This window comes from Octopus sinensis, linkage group LG19 (genome assembly GCF_006345805.1).
Source record: "Octopus sinensis linkage group LG19, ASM634580v1, whole genome shotgun sequence".
Classification (NCBI taxonomy): domain Eukaryota; kingdom Metazoa; phylum Mollusca; class Cephalopoda; order Octopoda; family Octopodidae; genus Octopus; species Octopus sinensis.
The window spans coordinates 31,122,476-31,147,513 of NC_043015.1; the positions used below are offsets into that span (position 1 = coordinate 31,122,476).

The following is a 25,038-nucleotide window of genomic DNA, read 5'->3' on the forward strand; positions in this document are numbered from 1 at the left end:
ATCATGACACATTTATCCCATATTACTCATTTTTATGCCCAGATTCCAAAATCCAAATCTTATGGAACCTATTGAAAAGTTTTGCTCCTGAAAAATGGGGCTCATGGAGCCCTAAAATGTGGGAGCTAAGGCCCCTATTGGCAGTGTGTCTTAAAGTCAACCAAAGAAGTTGAATTGTTGGGAATCTTTTTAACTTGGGTCTTGTATCTATTGTTCAAATTTCTCTGAAATTGGAAATATATGTATGATCACTGGGTTTGTAAAAGAGAGCAAAGCTACAGGAAACCAAAAGATGAATGATTACAATAAGCACCCAGCTACCCTATCCTAATCGTTACCATTCCCCAATTCAGGATTCATCATCATACAGGTGACAGGCACAGCCAAAAGATACATTACAGATCTATAGCAATTGGAAGGGCATGACCCAACTCAAATAAACATTAACAACTGCGTGACGTAAGGGCTAAGGGGAGATGAAAGTGTCACCTCTGGAGTTTGCCAATGATAACTATGCCGATAGGTAACTGGACAGAATAAATTTGCAATCTATTAGATCTCTTTGAATAACCAATCACTTATCTGGAAAGGCCTTGAAATCAATGTTACCATGTGGGAACTATCTCTGACCCAGTGATAATAAAAAGACTCAAAGGTGGTCTGCAACCAAATAACTTTACACTGCACTTTGCAACTGAATCAGTGGCAGCAAAGGAATGAAGTGTTTTGCTCAAGAACACAACACATTGCTGGGTCCAGAAATCAAATCCGCAATTTTACGATCATGAGCCTAACAGCCTTATGTTATATGTTAAATATGACATGTAAAAAGATGATACACAGAAAAGAACAAGACGTGGAGAGAGGTGTGTAAAGAATAAACTGATCTTACCATGAGAGCTTCATCTTTTAATGTCTTCAGTAAACTTTCCAGCTTTTCATTTAATATATTACACTGAAAGCACAGAAAATATAAGCAATATAATTTCAAACATCTAACAATTTCTACAAAACCTTTATTCAAAGGTTGTTTTATTGTCTAACTCCTGTTCAGCCTGATGAAGCAGGCTTATGATCAAAGATGTTCAAGGCAAGACCATTCCATCTTTTGTTCAGGCAACTACTAATAAGACTACGTTATCCATTTACAATCAAAAACTAAAATTTCAACTAAAATAAAGTTTTCATTCAACAAATTATAAACAAATATACAAAATATTTCAAATGACACTCTTTATTATCTTCACAAAGTTATCTCCCCTGAAAGAAGCGCAAAAAGTCACATGACACCTCAGCCGGTGGTGCCAAGGGGACAGACAGTTAAAGTATTACGTCCCTTCATGGAAATCATAATGTTACACAGGAGAAGAAAAAAGAATAATTACTTTAGATGATATTGATGTCTCTCCAGCCTTTTCTCCATCCCCATCTTGGGACTGCCCAACCTTGCATACAAATTCTTTCACAGTTTCACATAAAACCCTGAAAAATAAAGGTTGAAGATATCAGCTTGATCGCTGAAGCAAGTTTCATAACAGCCGTAATAAAGCAATGCTTTTCTTCTACTCCAACAACATTCCTGGAACTTGATAAGAACAACACAAACAGGAAAAAGGAATGTATACAACTGTCATTTCATTCAATTCTGCTCAATCCCAGGGTTTCTTTATATTTTGTCTTTTTACTTGTTTCAGTCATTCAGTCATTAGAGTGCTACCATGTTTTATATATATATATATATATATATATATATAAAATGAAGAACAAACACAAGGAAAAAAACAACAACACAAGCATGTGGTACATGCAAAGTATTAGCAGACACACAGAAGGAAAGAAAGGTAGTTTTTATGTTTCGAGCAAAGCTCTTTGTCAGAAACAGGAGACAGAAGAAAGTCCAAGAGAAAAGGAAGACGGTTACATTTTGAAATATATATATATATATCAGTCGCCATGATAGACCATTAGCCACTACACACATTTTTCTTCTCTCCTTGTGTTTTTCTGTGTACCTTTCTGTAGAAGGGCATAGGCTCGAAACATAAAAGACTTTTTCTATTCCTGAGCGTTATACTAATACATCTGTTTGTTTTGTACACCACCTGTCTTCGTCTTTTGTTTTTTTTCATACACTCTCCCTATATATATATATATATATATATATATACACACACACACACACACATACACTCGATAAGCATATATTTTTCTCACTCCAGCACGACACTGGTCTTTGTTCTATCATTCCTTTTGAGTATCATTCTTCTATTAATATCATGTGTGAATTGTGATTTTGTCAGAGAGGTAAAATGAGGAAGGCAGAGAATTTGAATTTGAGTCTGTATGATGACTGCACAGCCACCACCACCACCACTACCATCGTCTTAGCCTTGCATTATGTTCACAATAAATTACAGAATTAATCACATTTTCAAAAGGGGAAAAAATGAAGAAATGATACATACTTGGCAGATCTTATAACAACAGTATGGTCTGTGGAATGCAATATTTTAGACAAATGGTCAGCCACACTGTCTTCATAGATGCCAATACCTTCAAACTGAAGAAAAGGGACAAAAGAAAAAAGGTAATCAGTCAATCGATCAATCAATAAGACAGAAAGGAAGAAGGAATGAAAAAAGGAAGGAAAGAAAGAACAAAAGAATTAAAAAGGGAAGGGAAGAAAGAACAAAAAGAATTAAAAAGAAATGAAGGGATGAAAAAAAGGTAAAAAAGAAAGCAAGCAATGATAGATAGAAAAAGAAAGATATGGAAACAAAGAGAGGGGCAAAGATAAGAAGAGAGGAAAAAGAATAATAGTGTTGTATGATATAGGATAAACTCTGCAGATATTCCACTTGATGGACATTATGACTTGATTCTAAGCCCTTTGCTTTGGTTCTATCCTTAATTTTTATTCTTTGAAATTACAAAGTGATAACATTTTGAGATATTCTTTGTAAACTGAAATTGGGGAGAGAGAGAGAGAGAAAAAAAATTGGAAGTAAAATCCAAATTCAAAATACATGTATGTAAATTCTTGTCTCTTCTTTGAATTTGGTTTACAAAGAATTCCTCAGTGTTATCAATTTGAAATTTCAATGTGATAAAATTTCAAAATACTATTAGGGTGTCTATATATAGCATATACAAACACGCATACACACACACACACGTGTGCGTGTGTATGTGTATATATAAATACATATATATATGTGTGTATATATACATACATATATATGTGTATATATACATACATACATGTGTATATATACATACATACATACATGTGTATATACATACATACATACATACATATATATATGTGTATATATACATATATATGTGTGTATATATACATACATATATATATGTGTATACATACATATATGTGTATACATACATATATGTGTATACATACATATATGTGTATACATACATATATGTGTATACATACATATATATGTGCATATATACATACATACATATATATGTGTATATATACATACATATATATGTGTATATATACATACATACATACATATGTGTATATATACATACATACATACATACATACATACATACATGCACACGCATATACATACAGGAGTTTACAGGTGTTTAGGGTAAATCCCATCTGCTTCCTCTCGAAGCACATCTTGCTCATCCCATGATCACAATCAATATGCATCCTTAATTACTGTTGTATATAAATTAAAACAAACATTAAAATTGAGTGTTATGAAAATATCGTTTGCAGAGTTGTCGAATAAACAAAACAGGAAAATGGAAAATTTTTCGGTCTTATTTATTCTCCATTTACATAAGTTGGAGAAATCATCAGACAAAAACATTTTATAACAGGAAATCCTTTACACGTCTCTCCGACATGTAAATCTTTGTGATCCCGGGAAGAAAATGAAACACATGGAATGGAGAAGGAATGATACCAAGAAATTTCTATTTTCCTGCTTTGTTTATATACATCATCATTGTTTAACATCTGCCTTCCATGCTAAAATGGGTTGGATGTATACATACACACATATACACACAACACACATATTATATGTGCATTTACAAACACACATACATATATATATATATATATATACATACATACATACATACATACATACATACATACATACATACATATACACACATATGTATGTACGTATGTATGAACGTATGTACATAAATAAATAAATAAATAAATACATACATACATACATATATTGTGTGTATAAATATATATAAATTTGAGGGACGTTATTATCTTAAAGCAAGTTTAAAAATAAATTTTGGAACATTTACTAATGGAGTGGCTTAAGATTGGGTAGAATGACATTTATTGTAAAGTTAAAGATGGTTGAGACTTTGCAATATATATATATATATATACATTGTTTAAAGTGTATATACATAGCATACACTGTTTAAAGTGAACAACTGAGGACCGAAATATTGCAGTGCTGTTTTCTATAATACAGTGCAGAGTACTAATGCAAGACAGTACAACACACTCACATAGTATAGGGCAGTGTACTAATGTAATACAATACTGTACACTAATGCAAGATGATACAGTATACTAATGCAGTACAGTGCTTGCACTAATGCAGTATAATAAAATGTACAAACAGTACAGTGCAGTATGCTAATGTAGGGTCCCATAGGTGCTCTGTGGGGTTCCAATATTAATAGTAAAACGTCAGAACTGGTGGCACATCTGTGCAGGTGGCACGTAAAAAGCACCCGCTACACTCACGGAGTGGTTGGCATCAGGAAGGGCATCCAGTTGTAGAAACATTGCCAGATAAGACTGGAGCCTGGTGCAGCCTTCTGGCTTCCCAGATCCCCGGTCGAACCGTCCAACCCATGCTAGCATGGAGAACGGTTGTTAAACGATGATGATGATGGAGTACCAACTAAGTACTTTAGAGTATTTAACTCACTCTTCTATATTCAGAGTCGAAAACCTAGTGACCATTGAGCCAATAAGTACCTGGTTTGTTTATTTGACTATACCTCTCCCCTACAAACAGTTGGTATTTTCCTACCTTCACAAAACCTATGCATATTGACAGGATTTGTCTAAGTTCTTGTTTCTGTTGAAATTATGATGTGATCTGACCCAAGCAGTCACCATGACAACTGCACACATCAATAAACAATTCAAACCTTATTGCGCTAATTAGTAAAACACGCACTAATTAAAGTGCAAGATTTTACAGGTGAATGCCCTACTTAACGCTACAGCCACTACATGTTCGGTTGAGGGAACCTCTGTGGTAGAGTTCCTCAAGGTGCTTAGACAACCTACTAGAAATAGCAGCTAAACTTGCCTCAAATCACTTGTCTCAAGAAAACAATAACACATTAAATATAGCCACCCAAGATACAGTATGTGTGCACAAAAGACACACTGAATATATTCTGGGACAGAATTGTTCTGCTTGATCATGGCTGATATAAAACTAAACAACAACAAAAGTATTAAGGCCATTGCTTTTACAAATTTACTCTATTTACTAATAGCAAAAATACAGAATTAAAATAAGATACAGGGTAAAAACTGAATTAAACACATCACTCCCTTGTAGGTTTATATGATGTATAGTATGTTGTTTATATATATTATGTTCTGGTATGCATGTATGTATGTTATGTTCTACATACAAGCTAAATTGTTTATTTATATACATGTGCTATATCACATATACATACATATATACATACATATGGATGTGTATATATTATTGAAGTCATAAGGATTTATAAACTTTTGAAAGAACGTGAAATAATTCTTTTTGGGAACTGGATCACGAAGCTATTGTTGATAGCTTTATGTGCTTCAAGATCCAGTTCCCAAAAAGATATATGTATGTATGAATGTATATATGTATGCATGTACGTATATGTGTGTGTGTGTGCATTTTCTGTGATGAGGTATGGGTTTGAGTCCCATGCATACAGGAAACCCACTTTTTTCTACCAAGGGCTTATATGCCCCAATATTAGACTATTTTCTTTAGTCAATACATGGTGATCGCTTATAAGCTTTAAGTTTATATAAAATACCATTATTTACCGAATATATATATATATATACACACACACACACACATATGTACACACATGTATACACAGACACACATACACATGCATCCCCTCATGAAGGTTCAGCTTTAACAGTATGCTATCAAACATGGTAGGCATAAATGAAAAAGCATATGGAAATTAAGATATCTTTATAGAGATGCCAACTCTAGTTGAATACTCGTCCAAGAATTTTGAACTTGAGATCTCAGCGGCCTTCAAAATTAAATGTAAATTTGATTGTAGAAGTTGTGCCCCAATTTCTCTCTCTTTGAATTCATCGTGACTTGTGGACGTAGAGATTGTTTCCAAGCGTTATCTGTTGCATGAGTCAGCAGAACCAGGAACCAAAAATACTGACACCAATAACCTCATTAGTCTCAAACTGTGTTGGAATGCATAAGAAGAGAGATAAGAGCAGGGAGACAGTAACTGCTGCACTCCAATTTCATTCAGCCTCTAGCCTTATTCTACAAAATCATCATCATCGTTTAGCATCCGCTTTCCATGCTAGCATGGGTTGGACGGTTCAGCTGGGGTCTGGGAAGCTAGAAGGCTGCACCAGGCCAGTCATATCTGGCGGTGTTTCTACAGCTGGATGCCCTTCCTAACGCCAACCACTCCGTGAGTGTAGTGGGTGCTTTTTATGTGCCACCGACACAGGTGCCAGATGAGGCTGGCAAACGGCCACGCTCGGATGGTGTTTTTTATGTGCCACCGGCACAGAGGCCAGGCGAGGCTGGCACAGCCACGATCGGTTGGTGTTTGTTACGTGCCACCAGCACGGAGGCCAGTCGATTTATTCTGCAAAATCTAGAAGTTTACAGGGTTGTCATGATGAAGTTGTAAAGAGAGAGAGACAATGGCACAGCTGCAGCAATTAAATCCACATTGTTATATAATTAACATGCTTTGTAAGGTTTGGAGTTATCCATGACTTAAACAACAAGCTAACTAGCGTAGATAAAATACTGAAACCCTTTACATGAAAACAAGGGCTGGTAGCAAGAGGGGAGCATCACCAGTAAAAATTTCGCTTCAGTTACTACCTATGTCATCCTAGCAAGGAAAAATAGGCATTAAATGAAACGTATGTGTGAGTGTGTGTGTGTAAATAGACCTTTTATTTGTGGGTTAACAAAGCTACCAATGGTTTCATGTAGAGAGAAATCCCTCAACAATTATCAGAACCCACCACATGGTAATGTTAGTGCTCATCTCCATCTTGGATGAAAGTACATGAAGCTACATGAGACAGTACAGAATTTGGGGATAAATAAATAAGATTATCTGTATATCTGTTTATCCCCAAATCCCATGCAGTCCCGTGTAGCTTCATGTAATTTCATCCATGATGGAGACAAGTATCAACATTTCTATGTAGCAGGCTTGAAAATTGTTGAGAGATTTTCCTCTACATGAAACCACTGGTTAACCCATAAAATAAAGAATATTTATCCACCAATGAAGTGTTGGGCACTCATTCTCACTGTTTGATATTAGCATATATATACATATATATATATATTGTGATTTCAATTTCTAGTCTAGGTGGTGTGTAGTGTTCTTGAGCAAAACCCTTCTCACCTTGCTCTGCGATCACTCCAACACCTAATGCATGCCACACTGTGCACCTGTTCAGGTAACATCGATTTGATAGAGGGACCGAGCTAAAGTGCAGCACAAACATTTGATCACTATAGACAAATTATTTGTGCAGATTGTTCAGCAAAGGCCGAACACTCATACGCTGTATCCAACAGGAGAGTCCATCATAGAAGTTTATACACATATACTCTTTTCTCTTTTTACTCCTTTACTTGTTTCAGTCATTTGACTGTGGCCATGCTGGAGCACCGCCTTTAGTCGAGCAAATCGACCCCGGGACTTATTCTTTGTAAGCCCAGTACTTATTCTATCAGTCTGTTTTGCTGAACCGCTAGGTGACGGCGACGTAAACACACCAGCATCGGTTATCAAGCAATGCTAGGGGGACAAACACAGACACACAAACATATACACACACACTTATATATATATATACATATATACGACAGGCTTCTTTCAGTTTCCGTCCACCAAATCCACTCACAAGGCATTGGTCGGCCCGGGGCTATAGCAGAAGACACTTGCCCAAGATGCCACGCAGTGGGACTGAACCCGGAACCATGTGGTTGGTTAGCAAGCTACTTACCACACAGCCACATCGTTTTTAATGTTAGACATTGTTTCGTAATTGTTAATTGTGGATAAATAATTAAAAAAAACAAAAAAAACAGGGAAATAAAAGAAAATAGTGTGAAAGAATGAATAAATAAATTGATGAATGAATGAGTGAATGAAAGAATGAAGAAGCTGAGCTACTATAGCAACCTGTTGAGACAATTTTCTGGGTGTAGGCATGGTACCTTCATATGTCAGTATACTCCATCTGAGGGAGGAAGAATTTTTTTGTAAGTTTATATTCAATTTCAGTTTCAATGCAAACAGAGAAATAAAAACAAAAAAATACATTATTATTATTGTTCTTCTTGTTATTAATATAGGGAAAACAAAATGAAAGGGAAAAAAATCCTTATTCATAGTGGTAACATTGTTAATGAAGGTAGATGAGCCTCTAAGCTATTATGGTAGAATGTATATGAAGGCAATATGTCATTAACCCTTTCGTTACCGTATTTCTGTTGAGATGCTCTGTGTTTCTTTCAATTACTTTAAAAATAACAAAGAATTTAGTAAAATAACTTAGTTATCATTCAGCTAGTGTTAAGAACATAAATTGTGACTAAGGTTTGGTGGAAGATTTTAATTCAAAACTTATGAAAACAAGGCATTTGTACTCAGAACCAGGGCCGGTTTCAGCCAGGTTGGTAACGAAAGGGTTAAGGGTATATAGGGTAGATGAAGGCAGTTGCCATTATGATAGTTTTATGTACTTTTTTTTTTTTTTTTTTGGTAGGTTTGCATTAGGATTGCTGATGAAATTATTACAAATAAAAACCAGTAATTAAGAAGTTGATTCGTGCTCAATACATACCGATCCAGCATCTTGATCTGAGAATGTTCCAGCTTCTCCAACAAAGCGTGTAGCTGGGTATCATCATCAAAAGCTGAACCCCACCCTAAGACTCTTGCTAAATCGTTTCCAGTACCAAATGGCAAAACTCCAATTTGACACTGAAACACAGGAGATGAGGAGTTTGGGGAGGGAAGAGGGAGAGAGAGAAAAAAGAAAAGTAAAAAAAAACAAATTTGAAAAAAACAAATTACAAAAAATAAGAAATAAAAACAGTTACAAATAAACAAATATATATAAATGAAAAACAAAGGAAGGAAAAAGTCAGTTTTAACATTTGGTGTATCTCAGACAAATCTGTTTGGCTTCACCCCAAACTTTCTTTTGCTATTTCTCTCTCCCTCACACACACACACACACACACACACACACACACACACACACACACACATACACACACACATTCACTCACCAATATCAACCCTTTGGAACAAGTCTATTGTCCTTGGGTTCAAGCCAGCTCTTAATAAACAATAATTCAGATTAAACAGTAACCTTACAAGATGAACCCACTTCTACCGATTCCAGACTCAACAGTTTAGGAGGATCTCAGAGTTCATGAAAGGGCTGCAAGATACCCCTTCCCCCACCCATCTACACACACACACACACACTACACTACATCTCATTCCATTCACAGCCATGTAAAAGCACATGTATAAAATAGATGCTTCCTAAATGTCTTTGTCCACAGCTGTTCCCGTAACCCCAAAAGTTTGTGGTGCAGAGTTCTGGGACACTGAGAGTCTGGCCAACATGGTTTAATTAATAATGGTTTCGAATTTTGGCACAAGGCCAGCAATTTTTTTTTTGGGTGGGGGGGTAAATCAATTACATCAATCCCAGTACTCAACTAGTATTTATTTTATTGACCCTGAGAGGATGAAATGCAAAGTCAACCTTGGCAGAATTTGAACTCAGGACATAGCAACAAACAAAATGCCCAGCATGTTAACCATTCTGCCAGATTGCTGCCTAATTATTATTATTATTATTATTATTTATTATTATTATTATCCTTTCTACTAAGGGCACAAAGCCTGAAATTTTGGGAGTGGGGACACTGAACTAAATATTCTGTCCACCCCAAACCTAGAATTCATCTATTTAATTAATAGCCATAAATGCCTTCCACCTCCACTTTACCAAAACCTTAATCCCTGACCTCTCACCCCAAACCGATCCTACAAAGAATAATACTGACATCTTATCTTTATTTTTGATTGCTATTTTATTTTCACTCTCCTTCATTCTTTCCCACACCTATCCTGTTCCTGTCTTTTCTCTCTATCTTTCTCACTCTATATACCCACGTAGACCATTTTCATACACAGTCCCCTGTGTCTCAAAGACTCCAACTTCCACATATAAACACACACATATATATACAGAAATAAACATACCTGTTTATGTATGTCTAACTTATCTATTTCTGTTAAAACCCAACCAATGCTTCCATCTCCTCCACACACTAAAATTCGAAACTGGTTAAATTTCTGAAACAACCTTAAACTGCAAAGAAAAGAAGAAAAATACAGAACAACTGAAATTATTTTTAAAAGACAATGTAATTTTCTGAAAAAAAAAAATATTACAAAAAAATAAAAATATTACACAAAAAAATTCAGACTTGAAATTCAAACTCACTCTATTTTTTTTTTCAACCAGTAACACAAAAACATAAAGCCTTATTTTGTGTCCTATGTTCATGTGTTGATCTTCTGTACAGGCGTAAAACCACAGAATGATAAGATATAAGAAAAAAAACAAAACTATGAGACTCTTCTTTGTATGAGATATTATCAGGAAAACGAAAACAGATTCTATCTAAGAATGTAACTATGTCGAAGATTCCAAACTGCCAAGAGACTTAATTGATTTCATTTAATTAATTAGATCAAAATTTGTATTAAGATGATAACAGCCAAATAAATTAACCTCGGTACGTATTAATGGTTCTTGTTTTATCAAAGACTTGAACTGAAGGAAAAGAGGGATAAAAGTTATCAACAAAAACATCTTTTACAATCCTTTAAAAAAAAATCTTTCCTTCTCGTTTTCACACACACACACAAAATGGGGTTCTTTCAGTTTTTGTCTCTTAACTCCATCAATTCCATTCCCAAGGTTATATTGGTCAGCCCAAGGCTATAGTAGAAGACCTTTACCCAAAGTGCCATGCACTGGGACTGAACCTAAAGCCATGATGTGGTTGTGAAGCAAACTTCTTAGCCACAGCTGTACCTCCACTTTTCATGGCAACAAAAATACTATATATATCCTCATGACAAAATTATTAAAAAATGACACAAATCATTGTTATGCAAGGAGAGAAAGAATATATTAATAGTTGAATCAAATTTCATTCGTAACACATATTCTGTGGATCCCAGAGAAATGAAGGATGAAATAAATCCTTGCAACATTTGAATACTTAAATGTGAAGTACCAAACTAGATACAGTAAAGTGAGTAGTTTGGAACAACTAATGGTATTGAGTTCTTTACCAATAATCTGGAAATATTTATGCAATGAAACGAATTATTTAACAGAAAAATATTACAAAAAAAGAGGGTAAAAAAAATATTGGTGAATATGTAAAATGTTCAACTTAATAACGCTAGTGAGAGTAAGATAAAATGTGAACATTAATTTCACTAGCAGAATAATGTGAGAAGGCAAAAGGAAAGAAAATCTGTTAAGAAACAAAACCGATAACATTTCTGGGGTGTAAATACAATGAACAATTGCCTCTGTGGCTTTGTCCTGGAGATGGTCTCCGAGTTGGTGTGCCTGGCTAAACAAGGATTGGTGGGAAACAGTGTGAATGGTTTCTAGTTATAAGTGGTGAAGCTATTGCTTCTATTCAAACCTAAACAAGCGATGAGGGTGATTTATTTACCAGGTGAATTCAACACAGCCATAGTGTATATTATAAACTGGAGCTGAAAGAAAGGAAAGTTTACATTTTGTTTATGGAAGGGACCATGTACCAATTGTAACTAGACACTAGACAACAAATTTTCTGGTATATTCACAGGATTGAGGTAAAAGATGATGTAATGGTTTTCAAATAAGCATTGCTCCCTATCTCTTCAGAAGTTAAGGAATCATGATCAAAAGCAGGTATGACTTTTGATAGTCATATCTACATGGTTTCGGGTTCAGTCCCACTGCATGGCACTTTGGGTAGGTGTCTTCCACTATAGCCCCGAGTCAACCGAAGCTTTGTGATTGAATTCGGTAGGTGGAAGTTACTGCTGTGTATGTGTGCGTGTAAGTGCTCAGTGCCTCTCCGAAAGAGAAAGAGAAGGATATCTAGAGCTTCTCATTGTCAGAAATATTTCTAAATTGTTTGAGCTTTTATCTACCACTATTATTGTGGATTCTCCTCCTCAGAGGTGATGAGTCTCATGTTACTCTCATTCAGGCACCCCTAACTCCTTTGGTTCTCCTCTTCTCATTACCCATGTGGTTTTCACCCAACCCACCAAGAGTCCCAGCACTAACCATCACACCCAGTCTGCAATAGTTTAAGCAGAACATTAATGGAATCAATCTCACTGACCTCAGAACACCTTTAAAGGCATGGGCAATGCCCTTTCCTCTAAACACAGTAAATAAAAACTAAGAAATATAGAAGAACTGATTGTTTTAAGCCTTTATGTGATTACTTGATCTGCAGGAAACAGCAGCAAAATCTCTTTCAATGCACATTGTATCATTTAAAAAAAAAATGGATGGAGGATATCAGATATTGTACATTGTTTACACTATTTACATTTGACGAATATTTGTCCTCATCTTGTTTGTTGCTAACACAACGTTTCAGCTGATATACCCTCCAGCCTTCATCAGGTGTCTTGGGGAAATTTCAAACCTAGGTTCTCATTCCTAAGGTATTTTTCGATGTTGTTGTTGTTGTTGCTGCTGTTGCCGTTGTTGTCACTGTTTGGAATCAAACTCGGAATCTTGGGGTTAGTAGCCCATGCTCTTAACCACTACACCATATGCCCTTGGGCAATTATGGAGTGAATTTTAGGGCTTATAAATCTTATATTTTTCTATCCTTCCTTAATACCAGTTCAACCATAAGACAATTAAATTTTAAAAATAAGCATACGTTGTGATGATAGATGAAATAACTTACCCGGGGTATGGACCTCCATTCATAAGATCAAAGACCTGCGCAGGATTTAACAACTGCTTAAATCGCCGTAAAAACTTAACACCCTAAAATTTGAAAAAGAAATTACATTTTAGAACTTCCATTGAGATATAAATAACACATGTAACAAATGTGTCTCACACACTCAAGCACACACATACATATATGGGTGCGTGTGAGTATATATGTATGTGTGTATAGCAAGTATCCAGACTGTTGCCATAGTAATGACGCTAAAGCACTCAGAGTGAAACTGCTTGGCAAAGACTGACCTTGAACTCTGCTGTACATGCGCACTGAGTGTTAATGTTCTAGCTCACTTTTGTTATTTACAGCAATGCTTGGAAGGAAGGTGTGTAGCATGTGACTGTTGCATCGACCATGACAGAGAAAGCTGTCATGGTGAGACCTGCTCCATGGCCTATGCAAAGTTGCAGAAGTGTATGGAGAGGGGTGCATGAGCTGCACACAAGTGTATGAGTGGTTCAGGCATTTCCAAGATGGCCAAAAAAACGTTGATATTTTTCATCCTTTCGGATATCAAAACATTGATATCTTTCATCCTTTCGGTGTCAATAAAATAAGTACCAGTTGAACACTGGGGTCTATGTAATCAACTCATCCTCCATTATTATTATTATTATTATTATTATTATTATAGCTGGGAAGGTGTTTGTAAGCCATTTAAGAAACACACAAAAGCCGTTCGATTCACTTCAACATTTAAGTTTAATTTGTCAAAATATTTTCGTCGCTTTAAGACCGCGACCTGTTCACTGACAAAAATCCGTGCTGCATGGATTTTTGTCAGTGAACAGGTCGCGGTCTTATAGCGACGAAAATATTTTGACAAATTAAACTTAAATGTTGAAGTGAATCGAACGGCTTTTGTGTGTTTCTTAAATGGCTTAAAAACACCTTCCACACTGCAATTGTTTTCGTTTCAGCACACGATCTCAGATCAAATCACTTGCTATGCAAGTACATCTTCATAAATATTATTATTATTATTTATTTATTTATTTATTTATTTAATCTTTCTCCAGAGGAAAAAAAATTTGATTCAACTCACCTGGTTGTCTCCACTTTTGGAATTAACAAATACTAACAAAGGACTGGTGCCTGCAGGCCTAGTTGCCTCCCAGAACCCATCAGAGTCCATACTGTTGATGGCAATTGGTGGTAGAATAGACACTCGACACTGGCCAAAAGGACACTTTGCTGACATCTTTTCTTGACAACCGATGTGAACCTGAAGAATAATTAAAACAATTAGCAACTACAGAACAAAAAGTAAGGTAAGTGATCAAGCAAGAGAGACAGAGATATTGAAAAAAACAGAAGAAGGATTCTTTTAGACAATTTTTTTACTGGTTTCAGTCATTAAGGCCATGCTGGAGCATTATCCTCTAGAAGTAGTGTCAATGATATCGACTCCAGGACTTCATCATCATCATTTAACGTCTGTTTTCCGTGCTAGCATGGGTTGGACGGTTCGACCGGGGTCTGGGAAGCCAGGGGGCTGCACCAGGCTCCAGTGTTCCTACAGCTGGATGCCTTTCCAAACAATAATTACATTACCAAACCTAGCTTCAGTGAGATTTGATCTCAAAACATAAAGAGACTTAAGTGCAACAAATCATGTTGTCCAGTGTTCTACTGATTCTCCTATCTGCCACAATTCTTCTTCTTCTACTACTACTACTACTACTACTACTACTACTACTACTAATAATAATAATAATAATTTCTTTCTTTGCCACAAGGGTCACACAGGTACAAAACATTTCAAGGTTACTTTGAGCAATTTAGCTTATGACATCAACCTCACCAAAACTTATTTTACTGATCTAAAAAGGATGAGAAGTAAAGAGGATGGAGGGAGGAATTGAAATTAGAATTATAAAGGAGAATAACCACTACACTCTCAGAGTGGTTGGCATTAAGAAGGGCATCCAGCTGTAGAAACTCTGCCAAATCAAGATTGGAGCCAGGTGCAGCCATCTGGTTCGCCAGCCCTCAGTCAAATCGTCCAACCCATGCTAGCATGGAAAGCAGACATTAAACGATGATGATGATGATGAATAATCAATAAGCAGGAAACGCAGGCATGGGCTGTGTGGTTAAGAAGTTCATTTTGCAACAACATGGCTTTAAGTTCAGTCCCACTGCACTGCACCTTTAGTCCTAGGCTGACTAATGCTTTGTGATGAAATTTATGGGCTGAAACTGCAGGAAGCCTGTCACAAATGCACATGCACGTATGTGTGTGTGTGTGGAGGGGAGAATAAACACTGATATTCCCCATTGTCAATGCTTGAACAGACCAGTGGTTTATGCTGACCTTATGACCAGTTGCTCTGCACTTTCAAAAACCTCTCATGAAAAAAAAAACCCAACTTAAAAACAGGTAAGGTCACCAACAAGAAGAGCATCCAACCCTAAAATCTTTCACCACAAATAACTCCCAGGTGCAGGCATTGTTGTGGTTAGGAAGCTTGATTCTAAATCATATGGTTTGGGGTTCAGTCCCACTGTGTGGCACCTTGGATAAGTGTCTTCTGCTATAACCTCTGCTATAGCCACAGTCTTCTGATTGAATTTAGTAGGTGGAAGTTCCCATCATGTGTATACAAGCGTGTGTAAGTTCTTGTGCCTCCTATAATAAATAGGAGAGGGAAATCCATGCCAGCATGTAAAATCAGACATTAAATAAATTTTATCTAATGTTACTCTACCCGTTTCTGCTATCAGTCCACCAAAGATTAAACGAATACTCTGCTTACCATTGCTCGACACCAGATGCACCGCCAATCTTGTAGACGTAAAACACTGCCACAGGTTTTTTCACAGACATTACACTTGGCACTGACAGGTAGGTTCCCTTCTAGCCATTGATGTGGCATGTGTATCTGCAAAACAGACATGAGAACTTTCAAAACAAAAAAACCAATAAATTCATTTCAAAAGTAAAAACTTTTGCAATACCACAAAATAAACAAAAATAGATGAGGAAACAAGGGATGCTTTACATCAGTGGTTCTCAACTGGGGGTCCATATGGTCCTTGAGGGGAGGGGGAGTCATCCTCATCATCCTCGTCATTTGACATCCGTCTTCTATGCTGACATGGGTTGGATGGTTTGACAGGAGCTGACCAGGTAGGAGACTACATCAGACTTCTGTGTGTTTTAGCAGGGTTTTTATGGCTGGATGCCCTCCCTAACACCAACCACCCAGCAAAGAATGTTGTTAAAATTCATGTGCAATGGATTGCTTATACACCTAAAATACATTTTCTTATTATACAATTCCTAAAAATATTTAATTATAAAAATACAGTAGGATGTCTTTTTATATATACCGAATGGCTATGAAGATCCAGTAGAGTAAAATAGGAACCAGAGGTCTCCATAGGCAAAAAATGGTTGAGAACCACTGTTTTACATGGTCATTAGACCTGCTAGAAATAGCAGCCAAAAGTATCTCAAATCACACCCTGCCATCTTAAGAAAAAAACAAAATGGTTAATGAAGTCCTATATACACCAGGTTTGAAAAAATGACATGATGGTCGTAGAAGGAACACCTTTAATCACAGGTCTGCTAGATCAGGGCTGGTCTAGAGCCAAGCAACACAGAATGACAAGGATGGATACACTGAATGATGTAGTCCTAAATACACAATGTCTAAGTAAAAGGTGGGATGCTCATGACTAGGTACACCTTTGATTATAGGTTTGCTCAATCATGATTGACCTGGGATTAACTTCACTTCATGTGGCTCCAGTCCACTCAGCTATAAATGAGCTCCAACAATAGCTGAAAGGTCAACACGAAGATGGATCAAGGCCTTTTTCAAGGGAGAGCACTCTAGTAGTCTCAGCCACTTATACAACTATGAGAACCAGTTTAACTTCCAGCTCTAAGTTAAGTAAATTTTTTGGCTCAAAAAGCAAGGCCATGTAGGGGGACATGGAGTTATGTAGAGGGAGGGTGTTCATGCAAAGAGTTCAGGCTATTTCTGGTCAAGAGAGACTTTGAACCGAGCGGTCGTCAGCATCTTCACTATCTCGTCCGGCAGCTTATTCCACGGATCCGCAACCCGGACGGAGAAAGCCCCTGTCCCTCGATTGAGATGAAATCGTCACAGACAATTGGACTCTATGAGTCCAATAGCTTGTAGCAGACCTATGTATAAATGTACATGTACATACATATGAATTACATTTAGTTTTCTAACCTCAAATTTAAGTTGGGTTTTTTTTTTGTAATTTTTTTTTTAAATGTCCTTTTTTTTTTCTTTGTGACACTTACCCCATCTTCATCTTCAATGATTTCCTTGCCCACAGATGCTAAACTCGTCCATTTGCAATTAGAAGAGGCCTTCACGGCACATTTCTTATGCGCCTTGAATTTACACACTGACAAAATAACAACAGATGTAACAAAGTAAGTCAAGTAAATTGAAACAGATTTCAAAAAAAAAAAAATCAAACACAGATGACTATTACAACATGGAAGAGCTATTTCAGTCATTTAAAAATACACAAGAACTCTAACTCTGTCAAATGTAATGCTTATTTACTCACATCACTTTGTTTTTGGATTAATCATGCATTATCTCACAGCTTCAAGATTTTGACGATGTGGTTGTTCATTTGCAGAATGACATTGTAAGGTAGGTGTGAAAAGTCTGATCTGGCCCACTTCAACATAAAACATGTAGAATATTATGGCTGAATTAACCCTCTAGCATCTATATTACTGTCAGATATAATGCTTATTCATTCACATTGATTTGAATTATTCATGTATCATCTAGCAGCTCCAAGATTTCGATGATGTGATTGCTATTTTTAGAATGACATTGTAAGGTAAGTATGAGAGGCCAAATGTAGCCAGTTTTAACATCATCATCATCATCATTTAACGTCCGCTTTCCATGCTAGCATGGGTTGGACGATTTGACTGAGGTCTGGCGAACCAGACTCCAATCTGATCTGGCATATAACAGGTAAACTATTTTAACATATAACAGGTAGACTACTTGAGCCAGAAAGGGGTTTTTTAAATGCTAAAAGGGTTAAATGCTAAAATGTTTATTTCATGAAGTTTATTTCAAAATTATATCAAAATTTTCATTCACGCCTCTGCTTAAAATTATTAAAGGCCAGTTCTTACAGACCCCTATTTTATTGCTTTAATTCATTTTTTCTTCTTTTCATATTAAACTTACAAATACGTGAGTCAGTTGTATTCATGTGGATTGACCTTGACCTCCTGACATTAACCCATCAGTCATCAGTCAGTCAGTCATTTTTAGTCGTTTCCAGATTCCTTCCTTATCTTATTTTCTTGGCTTCTTTACAGCTTTGTATGTGTTTGTCATCATGTCACTCATTCCTCCACTTATTTCACCTTTGTGCCAATGAACATCTCATGTAATAAATTAAAGGTGAATTTAATTTAACAGTTTTCGTATTTTATCAAAAGACTCTCACACCTCTTCCATAATGTAAGTACTTCAGCTTCAACACATGGACTATGGCGAGACAGGTAAAACTCCTAAGCAGAGATTTATCAGAAAGAACTTACAAGATATATGACTATTATTTATATGAGAATGAATGTCCTCTTACAAGAGGGGAGGAGGAAAATGTAAATAAACCTTGGACACATAAATAAATGTCCCCTAAATGCCTCTCACCCTCGGGGAACTTAAGTAAAGAACAAGCTTTATTAACATAATAAAATATAGGTACTCTAAATGCGGTAAATTAAAATACTGTATTTTAGCAAAAACCCAATTTTAGAGTCAGTAGAAACTTCCTTTCTTTTAATGATAATTAATTAAACAAATAAGCACGAATTCTTTTGACTAATTAGTAACTTTTTTTTTGTTTTTTTCTGGGTACCAGTTACTTCAGACTTTCAGTTATCTGAGTATAGGATAAGAGGGATTCTACTCTACACAAATACCTTATCTGCTTGGTTGCTTCATATGCACACATACATATGCATAGACACATACACGTGCATGCCTCTGTGCACACATATATGCATATATATATATGTGCCATGATAGATCGTTAGCCACTACACACATTTTTTTACTCTTTGTTTTTTCTGTGTACCTTTCTGTAGAAGAGCTTAGGCTCAAAACATAAAAGACTTTTTCTATTCCTGAGCGTTATACTAATACATCTGTTTGTTTTGTACACCACCTGTCTTCGTCTTTTGTTTTTTTCGTAAACTTTCCCTATATATATATATATAGATTCAGCACATACACACAAATTGAATCCAGTTAGGTAATGCAAGATGGAAAAATTTGTCCAAGGATAAGAAATATCTATGAGTCAAGATTTGAAACAAAAGAAAAGGAAAAAAAAAACATTGACCCCACACCACCCAAAGAAAAATTAGAGCCACATTTTTATAAAAACGTACGTCAGTCAACATTTGATTAAAATTGAAAGGAAAAGAAGCAGTCAATGAGAAGATTGAAGAAAGGGTCCAACATACCTTCACAGGACAAACCATGAGATGTGACGCCTGACAAAGCGTCACGACATACGTTGCAATAGGTTGGTCGTGCATGAGAGCATGCGTACCAGTTGTGCTGGCCAGACATCCTCTCTCGATGGTCAGTATTAGCCTGAAATGACCAGAAAGTTTTGGGCTATTTTTAGAATGTATGAATATTGCAATACTAAAAGAAAAAAGAAACAGTAGTCGAAAAAACCCTTCATGTTATCTCAGTAAAGTAACTTTGTGTTGTGATAGGTTCCTCAATTTATGCATGTGTGTGTGTGTGTGTGTGTGAGAGAGAGAGAGAGAGAAAGAGAGGGAATCAGATAGAAAGACTGTGTGTGTGTCTGTGTGTCTATGTGTACACAGATACACACAAACACAAATGTATGTATTGTATGTGAGTGCATGTACATTTATGTGTGTATGTGTGTATGTGTGTATATGTCCTCGAGGTCGACTTTGCCTTTCATCCTTTCGGGGTCGATTAAATAAGCACCAGTTATGCATTGGGGTCGATGTAATCGACTTAATCCGTTTGTCTGTCCTTGTTTGTCCTCTCTGTGTTTAGACCCTTGTGGGTAGTAAAGAAATAGTATGTGTGTATATGTAATAGTATGTATATCTATATGTATATACATACAGGCGGTGCCCCAGCATGGTTGCACTTCAGCGATTCAAACCAGTGAAGGGATAAAAAGAATACATACATGTATGTATGCACACGTGCATGTGTGTACTGTATATATATGCCTGTTTGTGTGCATGAGTATTGCATATATCTTTATATATATGTACTATGTATATCAATAAACGTACTTGTACATGTGGGTGTGAGTGCACACATGCAGCGTGTGTGTGTGCGCGAGTGTGTGTGTGTGTGTGTGAAGAAGAAGAGGGTAGAAAGTTAGCTTGGACCATGGGTGCCTGTTAGAAGCTGCAATAAATCCCCATCAAAGCAAGTCGTAGCGAAAAGCTTGGCTGTGGCACCAACTTTATAGATTTACAATAAGAGAGGCAGGACTGATGCTTTATCTTCTGCTTTGAAAGAAGGAAGCTGGAGAAGAGGTAGAGGAGGAGAAAGAAGAAGAGGAGGAGGAGGATGAGGATGAGAGTTTCTTTCATTTGTTCTTATCACCAGGAAAATATTGTATTTTGTATTGTGTACAAGGAGGAGAAAAAAGATGAAGTATCTGTGTGTGTGTATCTGTGTGTGTGTGTCGCTCTCACTCGTTCTATTATAAATCAACAAAACATGTGTTTGTTTGTCTACAAATACACACAGAACAATGTGGGTGACTATATAGGGGTCGGGGTGTTACAATGTGAATGTATATATATAGATATGTACATATGCATTTATATATATATATATATATATACAAAATAAGAAAATAGAGAAATACACCTTAATCAATAATCAACTACCAGATAATACCCAATCACATAATTTATTAACCCACTACATATGAACATCAAGGTGCTTTACTGGCAGTATATTGGATATATGTTATCCCATGGTGGGTTGCACTCACAACCCCTATCTCAATTTGTATACATATATATATATATATATATATATATATATATCATCGTCATAATTTTATGTCTACTTAATATTGCTGGCATGAGGTGGGTCGGCTGCCACAGTCTGAATCAAAGCTTATTCAGAGAGATTGCCCTCATGAGCATCGTCAGAGACCACATCTTGCTGGTGTTTTACTTCAGCACAGTTCCTATTGTTGGATGCCCCTCAAAGCACCCATCACTTTACAGGATGTATTGAGTGCATTTTATTTTAGCAGCTTCAGTAGAGAAGCTGTCGTGTTCTCAAAATGACTAAATGTCCTCTTGACACTTTATCTTTGACCGTTTACCAACCACTATATGGAATGTATCGGGTGTGTTTTATTGCAGTACTAGCAGAACTGAGGTAACTTTGTACCCTGCAAGACAAAAAAAGAGGGCCCTTAATGCTCTAAGTTGCCTCTGCTCATCCAGTGCAGCATGAGTGGATAGGAGAGAGAGAGGGCAACTGCAGATGGTGTAGGGTGAGAGGCATAGAAAAGAAAAACTATAAGGAGGAAGTAGCGTGATTGAAGTATTAGTGTGGAAAACAAAGGAGAAATGAGGCAGAAATGGCATGGAGTAATGGGAGAGAGACACTAATGGTAGTTACGTTTACAAGGGAGAAAGATAGAAAGCAAATGATGGATACTTGAGATGATAAGGATTAGAGTGATGAAGGTGAATAAAAGAGTGAGCCAAGGCAGAAGGGGGTTACAGTGGGTAGCACAAGGGTACATGGAAAAGTACCTTGGCTATCAGTAGATTTGATACAAACCCTTGTTATACAGGTATTGTGATGAGAGAGGTATGCTAATAGAAGCTATAAGTATACTGGTAAAAGGTGGTAGGAACTGGTAGAAATGGTTTTGTGCTAAGAGAATACGATGAATGGTGTTGATAAAAGGAGATGGGTGATAAAGAGATGAGAGAGTGTTGGGTAGGCAAGAATGGGATATGGAAATTTAGCAGGGGCAAAATACGTGTGTGTGTGTGTGTGTGTGTGTGTGTGTGCATGTGTGTGTCCGTGCGTGCATGTGTGTGTGTGTGCATGAGCATGCATGCATGTGTGTGTGTAATACCATCATCAAGGTATTTGAGAGAACCTATTCCCCAGGTGCTCTTAGAGACTTGCTGCATATGAAGTCTACTGTCTCTGTCGGCCTACCTGTGATTCCACTACACCTCTTCTGTGTCCACTGTTTGTACTGAAATATATCATCATCATTATCATCATCATTTAACATGTTTTCCATGCTGGTGTAGGTTGGACGGTTTTGGCAAGAGCTAGCAAGCCAGACAGCTGCTCCAGGCTCCAATCATCTGTTTTGGTAAGATTTCTATGGCTGAATGCCCTTCCTAATGTCAACCACTTTACAGTTTACTGAGTGCTTTTATGCAGCACCAGCATTGAGCAAAAACACCTAAAGCTCCATGAGGCTCCGGCAGGGGGTGGTGATGACCCCTGTTGTACTCTTTCGCCCCAACTATCTCTCACGCTTTCTTCCTGTTTTTTGTCCCCGACTTCCTATGCAACCGCTGAGCCTGGATGCGCATTCATCCATCCGTCGATGCTCTCGGTGTCGGGGGTTGACCTGCTTTCTCTTCTGCGGGTCTTACGAATAGCAAAGGACCACGTTTCGGACTTCTCCCATCTTGCAAGATCTGGGACGAAGACCGTTCGCTCAACAGCACAAACGTTTGTATGTGACATGGACACAAGCTCTTTTATGTGGTACCAACACAGGTGCTTTTATGTGACACCAGCACCCACGAATCTTCAAGAGAAGGACATCTCAGCTGAAAGACGGACGTTGAGAACATACCTGTGTATAAGAAGACAGCCATGGTTTTACTTAGCTTGACCTGTCTTCTCAAGCACAATAAACTGCCAGAAGTCTCAGTCCTTTGTCACCTCCTCTGCGGGGCCCAGTGTCTGAAGATCCTTTCTCACTACTTCATCCCACAGCTTCCTGGGTCTACCTTTTCCACAATTAGAGGTTAGCATTGCTTTATACAGCTCTCCTCAACCATACGCATCACATGACCATACCAGCAGAATCTTCTCTCTTGCACACTACATCTGATGCCTCTTATACCCAGTTTCTCTCTTAACCCTTTCATTACTGTATTTATATTGAGATGCTCTGTGTTTCTTTCAATTACTTTAAATATAACAAAGAATTTAGTAAAATAACTTAGTTATCATTCAGCTAGTTTTAGGAACATAAATTGTGACTAAGGAATGGTGGAAGATTTTAATTCAGAACTTATGAAAACAAGACATTTGTACTCAGAGCCAGAGCCGGTTTCAACCAGGTTGGTCACGAAAGGGTTAAATCATTTACACTTTGCTATACATGCACACAGACATTACTAAACCAGTGGAGCATGCTGGCTTCATTTCTTACAAGCCTTTGCATGTCCTCTGTTGTCACAGCCCATGTTTCACTGCCATAATGATGTGTGTGTGTGTTGTGTGTGTGTGTGTGTGTGCATGTGTGTGTCCGTGCGTGCATGTGTGTGTGTGTGCATGAGCATGCATGCATGTGTGTGTGTAATACCATCATCAAGGTATTTGAGAGAACCTATTCCCCAGGTGCTCTTAGAGACTTGCTGCATATGAAGTCTACTGTCTCTGTCGGCCTACCTGTGATTCCACTACACCTCTTCTGTGTCCACTGTTTGTACTGAAATATATCATCATCATTATCATCATCATTTAACATGTTTTCCATGCTGGTGTAGGTTGGACGGTTTTGGCAAGAGCTAGCAAGCCAGACAGCTGCTCCAGGCTCCAATCATCTGTTTTGGTAAGATTTCTATGGCTGAATGCCCTTCCTAATGTCAACCACTTTACAGTTTACTGAGTGCTTTTATCCAGCACCAGCATTGAGCAAAAACACCTAAAGCTCCATGAGGCTCCGGCAAGGGGTGGTGGTGACCCCTGTTGTACTCTTTCGCCCCAACTATCTCTCACGCTTTCTTCCTGTTTTTTGTCCCCGACTTCCTATGCAACCGCTGAGCCTGGATGCGCATTCATCCATCCGTCGATGCTCTCGGTGTCGGGGGTTGACCTGCTTTCTCTTCTGCGGGTCTTACGAATAGCAAAGGACCACGTTTCGGACTTCTCCCATCTTGCAAGATCTGGGACGAAGACCGTTCGCTCAACAGCACAAACGTTTGTATGTGACATGGACACAAGCTCTTTTATGTGGTACCACACAGGTGCTTTTATGTGACACCAGCACCCACGAATCTTCAAGAGAAGGACATCTCAGCTGAAAGACGGACGTTGAGAACATACCTGTGTATAAGAAGACAGCCATGGTTTTACTTAGCTTGACCTGTCTTCTCAAGCACAATAAACTGCCAGAAGTCTCAGTCCTTTGTCACCTCCTCTGCAGGGCCCAGTGTCTGAAGATCCTTTCTCACTACTTCATCCCACAGCTTCCTGGGTCTACCTTTTCCACAATTAGAGGTTAGCATTGCTTTATACAGCTCTCCTCAACCATACGCATCACATGACCATACCAGCAGAATCTTCTCTCTTGCACACTACATCTGATGCCTCTTATACCCAGTTTCTCTCTT

The 25,038-nt window shown here is 37.4% G+C and overlaps 1 protein-coding gene across 4 annotated transcripts in view; it reads right to left on the minus strand.

Annotated features, from left to right (window-relative positions):
- Nucleotides 1–25,038, minus strand: part of LOC115222127 (diacylglycerol kinase delta-like) — an 87,139-nt gene that overhangs the window by 35,541 nt on the left and 26,560 nt on the right. For 3 of the 4 annotated variants that reach the window (XM_029792260.2, XM_036511230.1, XM_029792259.2), the window contains exons 3-13: nt 19,873–20,005; nt 17,662–17,768; nt 16,133–16,258; nt 14,419–14,598; nt 13,329–13,411; nt 10,582–10,690; nt 9,140–9,279; nt 8,476–8,533; nt 2,466–2,560; nt 1,386–1,482; nt 893–955 (exon numbers count right to left, since the gene is read on the minus strand). In XM_029792260.2, coding sequence (XP_029648120.1) covers nt 893–955; nt 1,386–1,482; nt 2,466–2,560; nt 8,476–8,533; nt 9,140–9,279; nt 10,582–10,690; nt 13,329–13,411; nt 14,419–14,598; nt 16,133–16,258; nt 17,662–17,768; nt 19,873–20,005 — 1,191 coding nt within the window. Of the gene's footprint in view, nt 1–892; nt 956–1,385; nt 1,483–2,465; nt 2,561–8,475; nt 8,534–9,139; nt 9,280–10,581; nt 10,691–13,328; nt 13,412–14,418; nt 14,599–16,132; nt 16,259–17,661; nt 17,769–19,872; nt 20,006–20,796; nt 20,926–25,038 lie in introns of those variants that run through there. The other variant, XM_036511229.1, reaches the window with a different exon arrangement.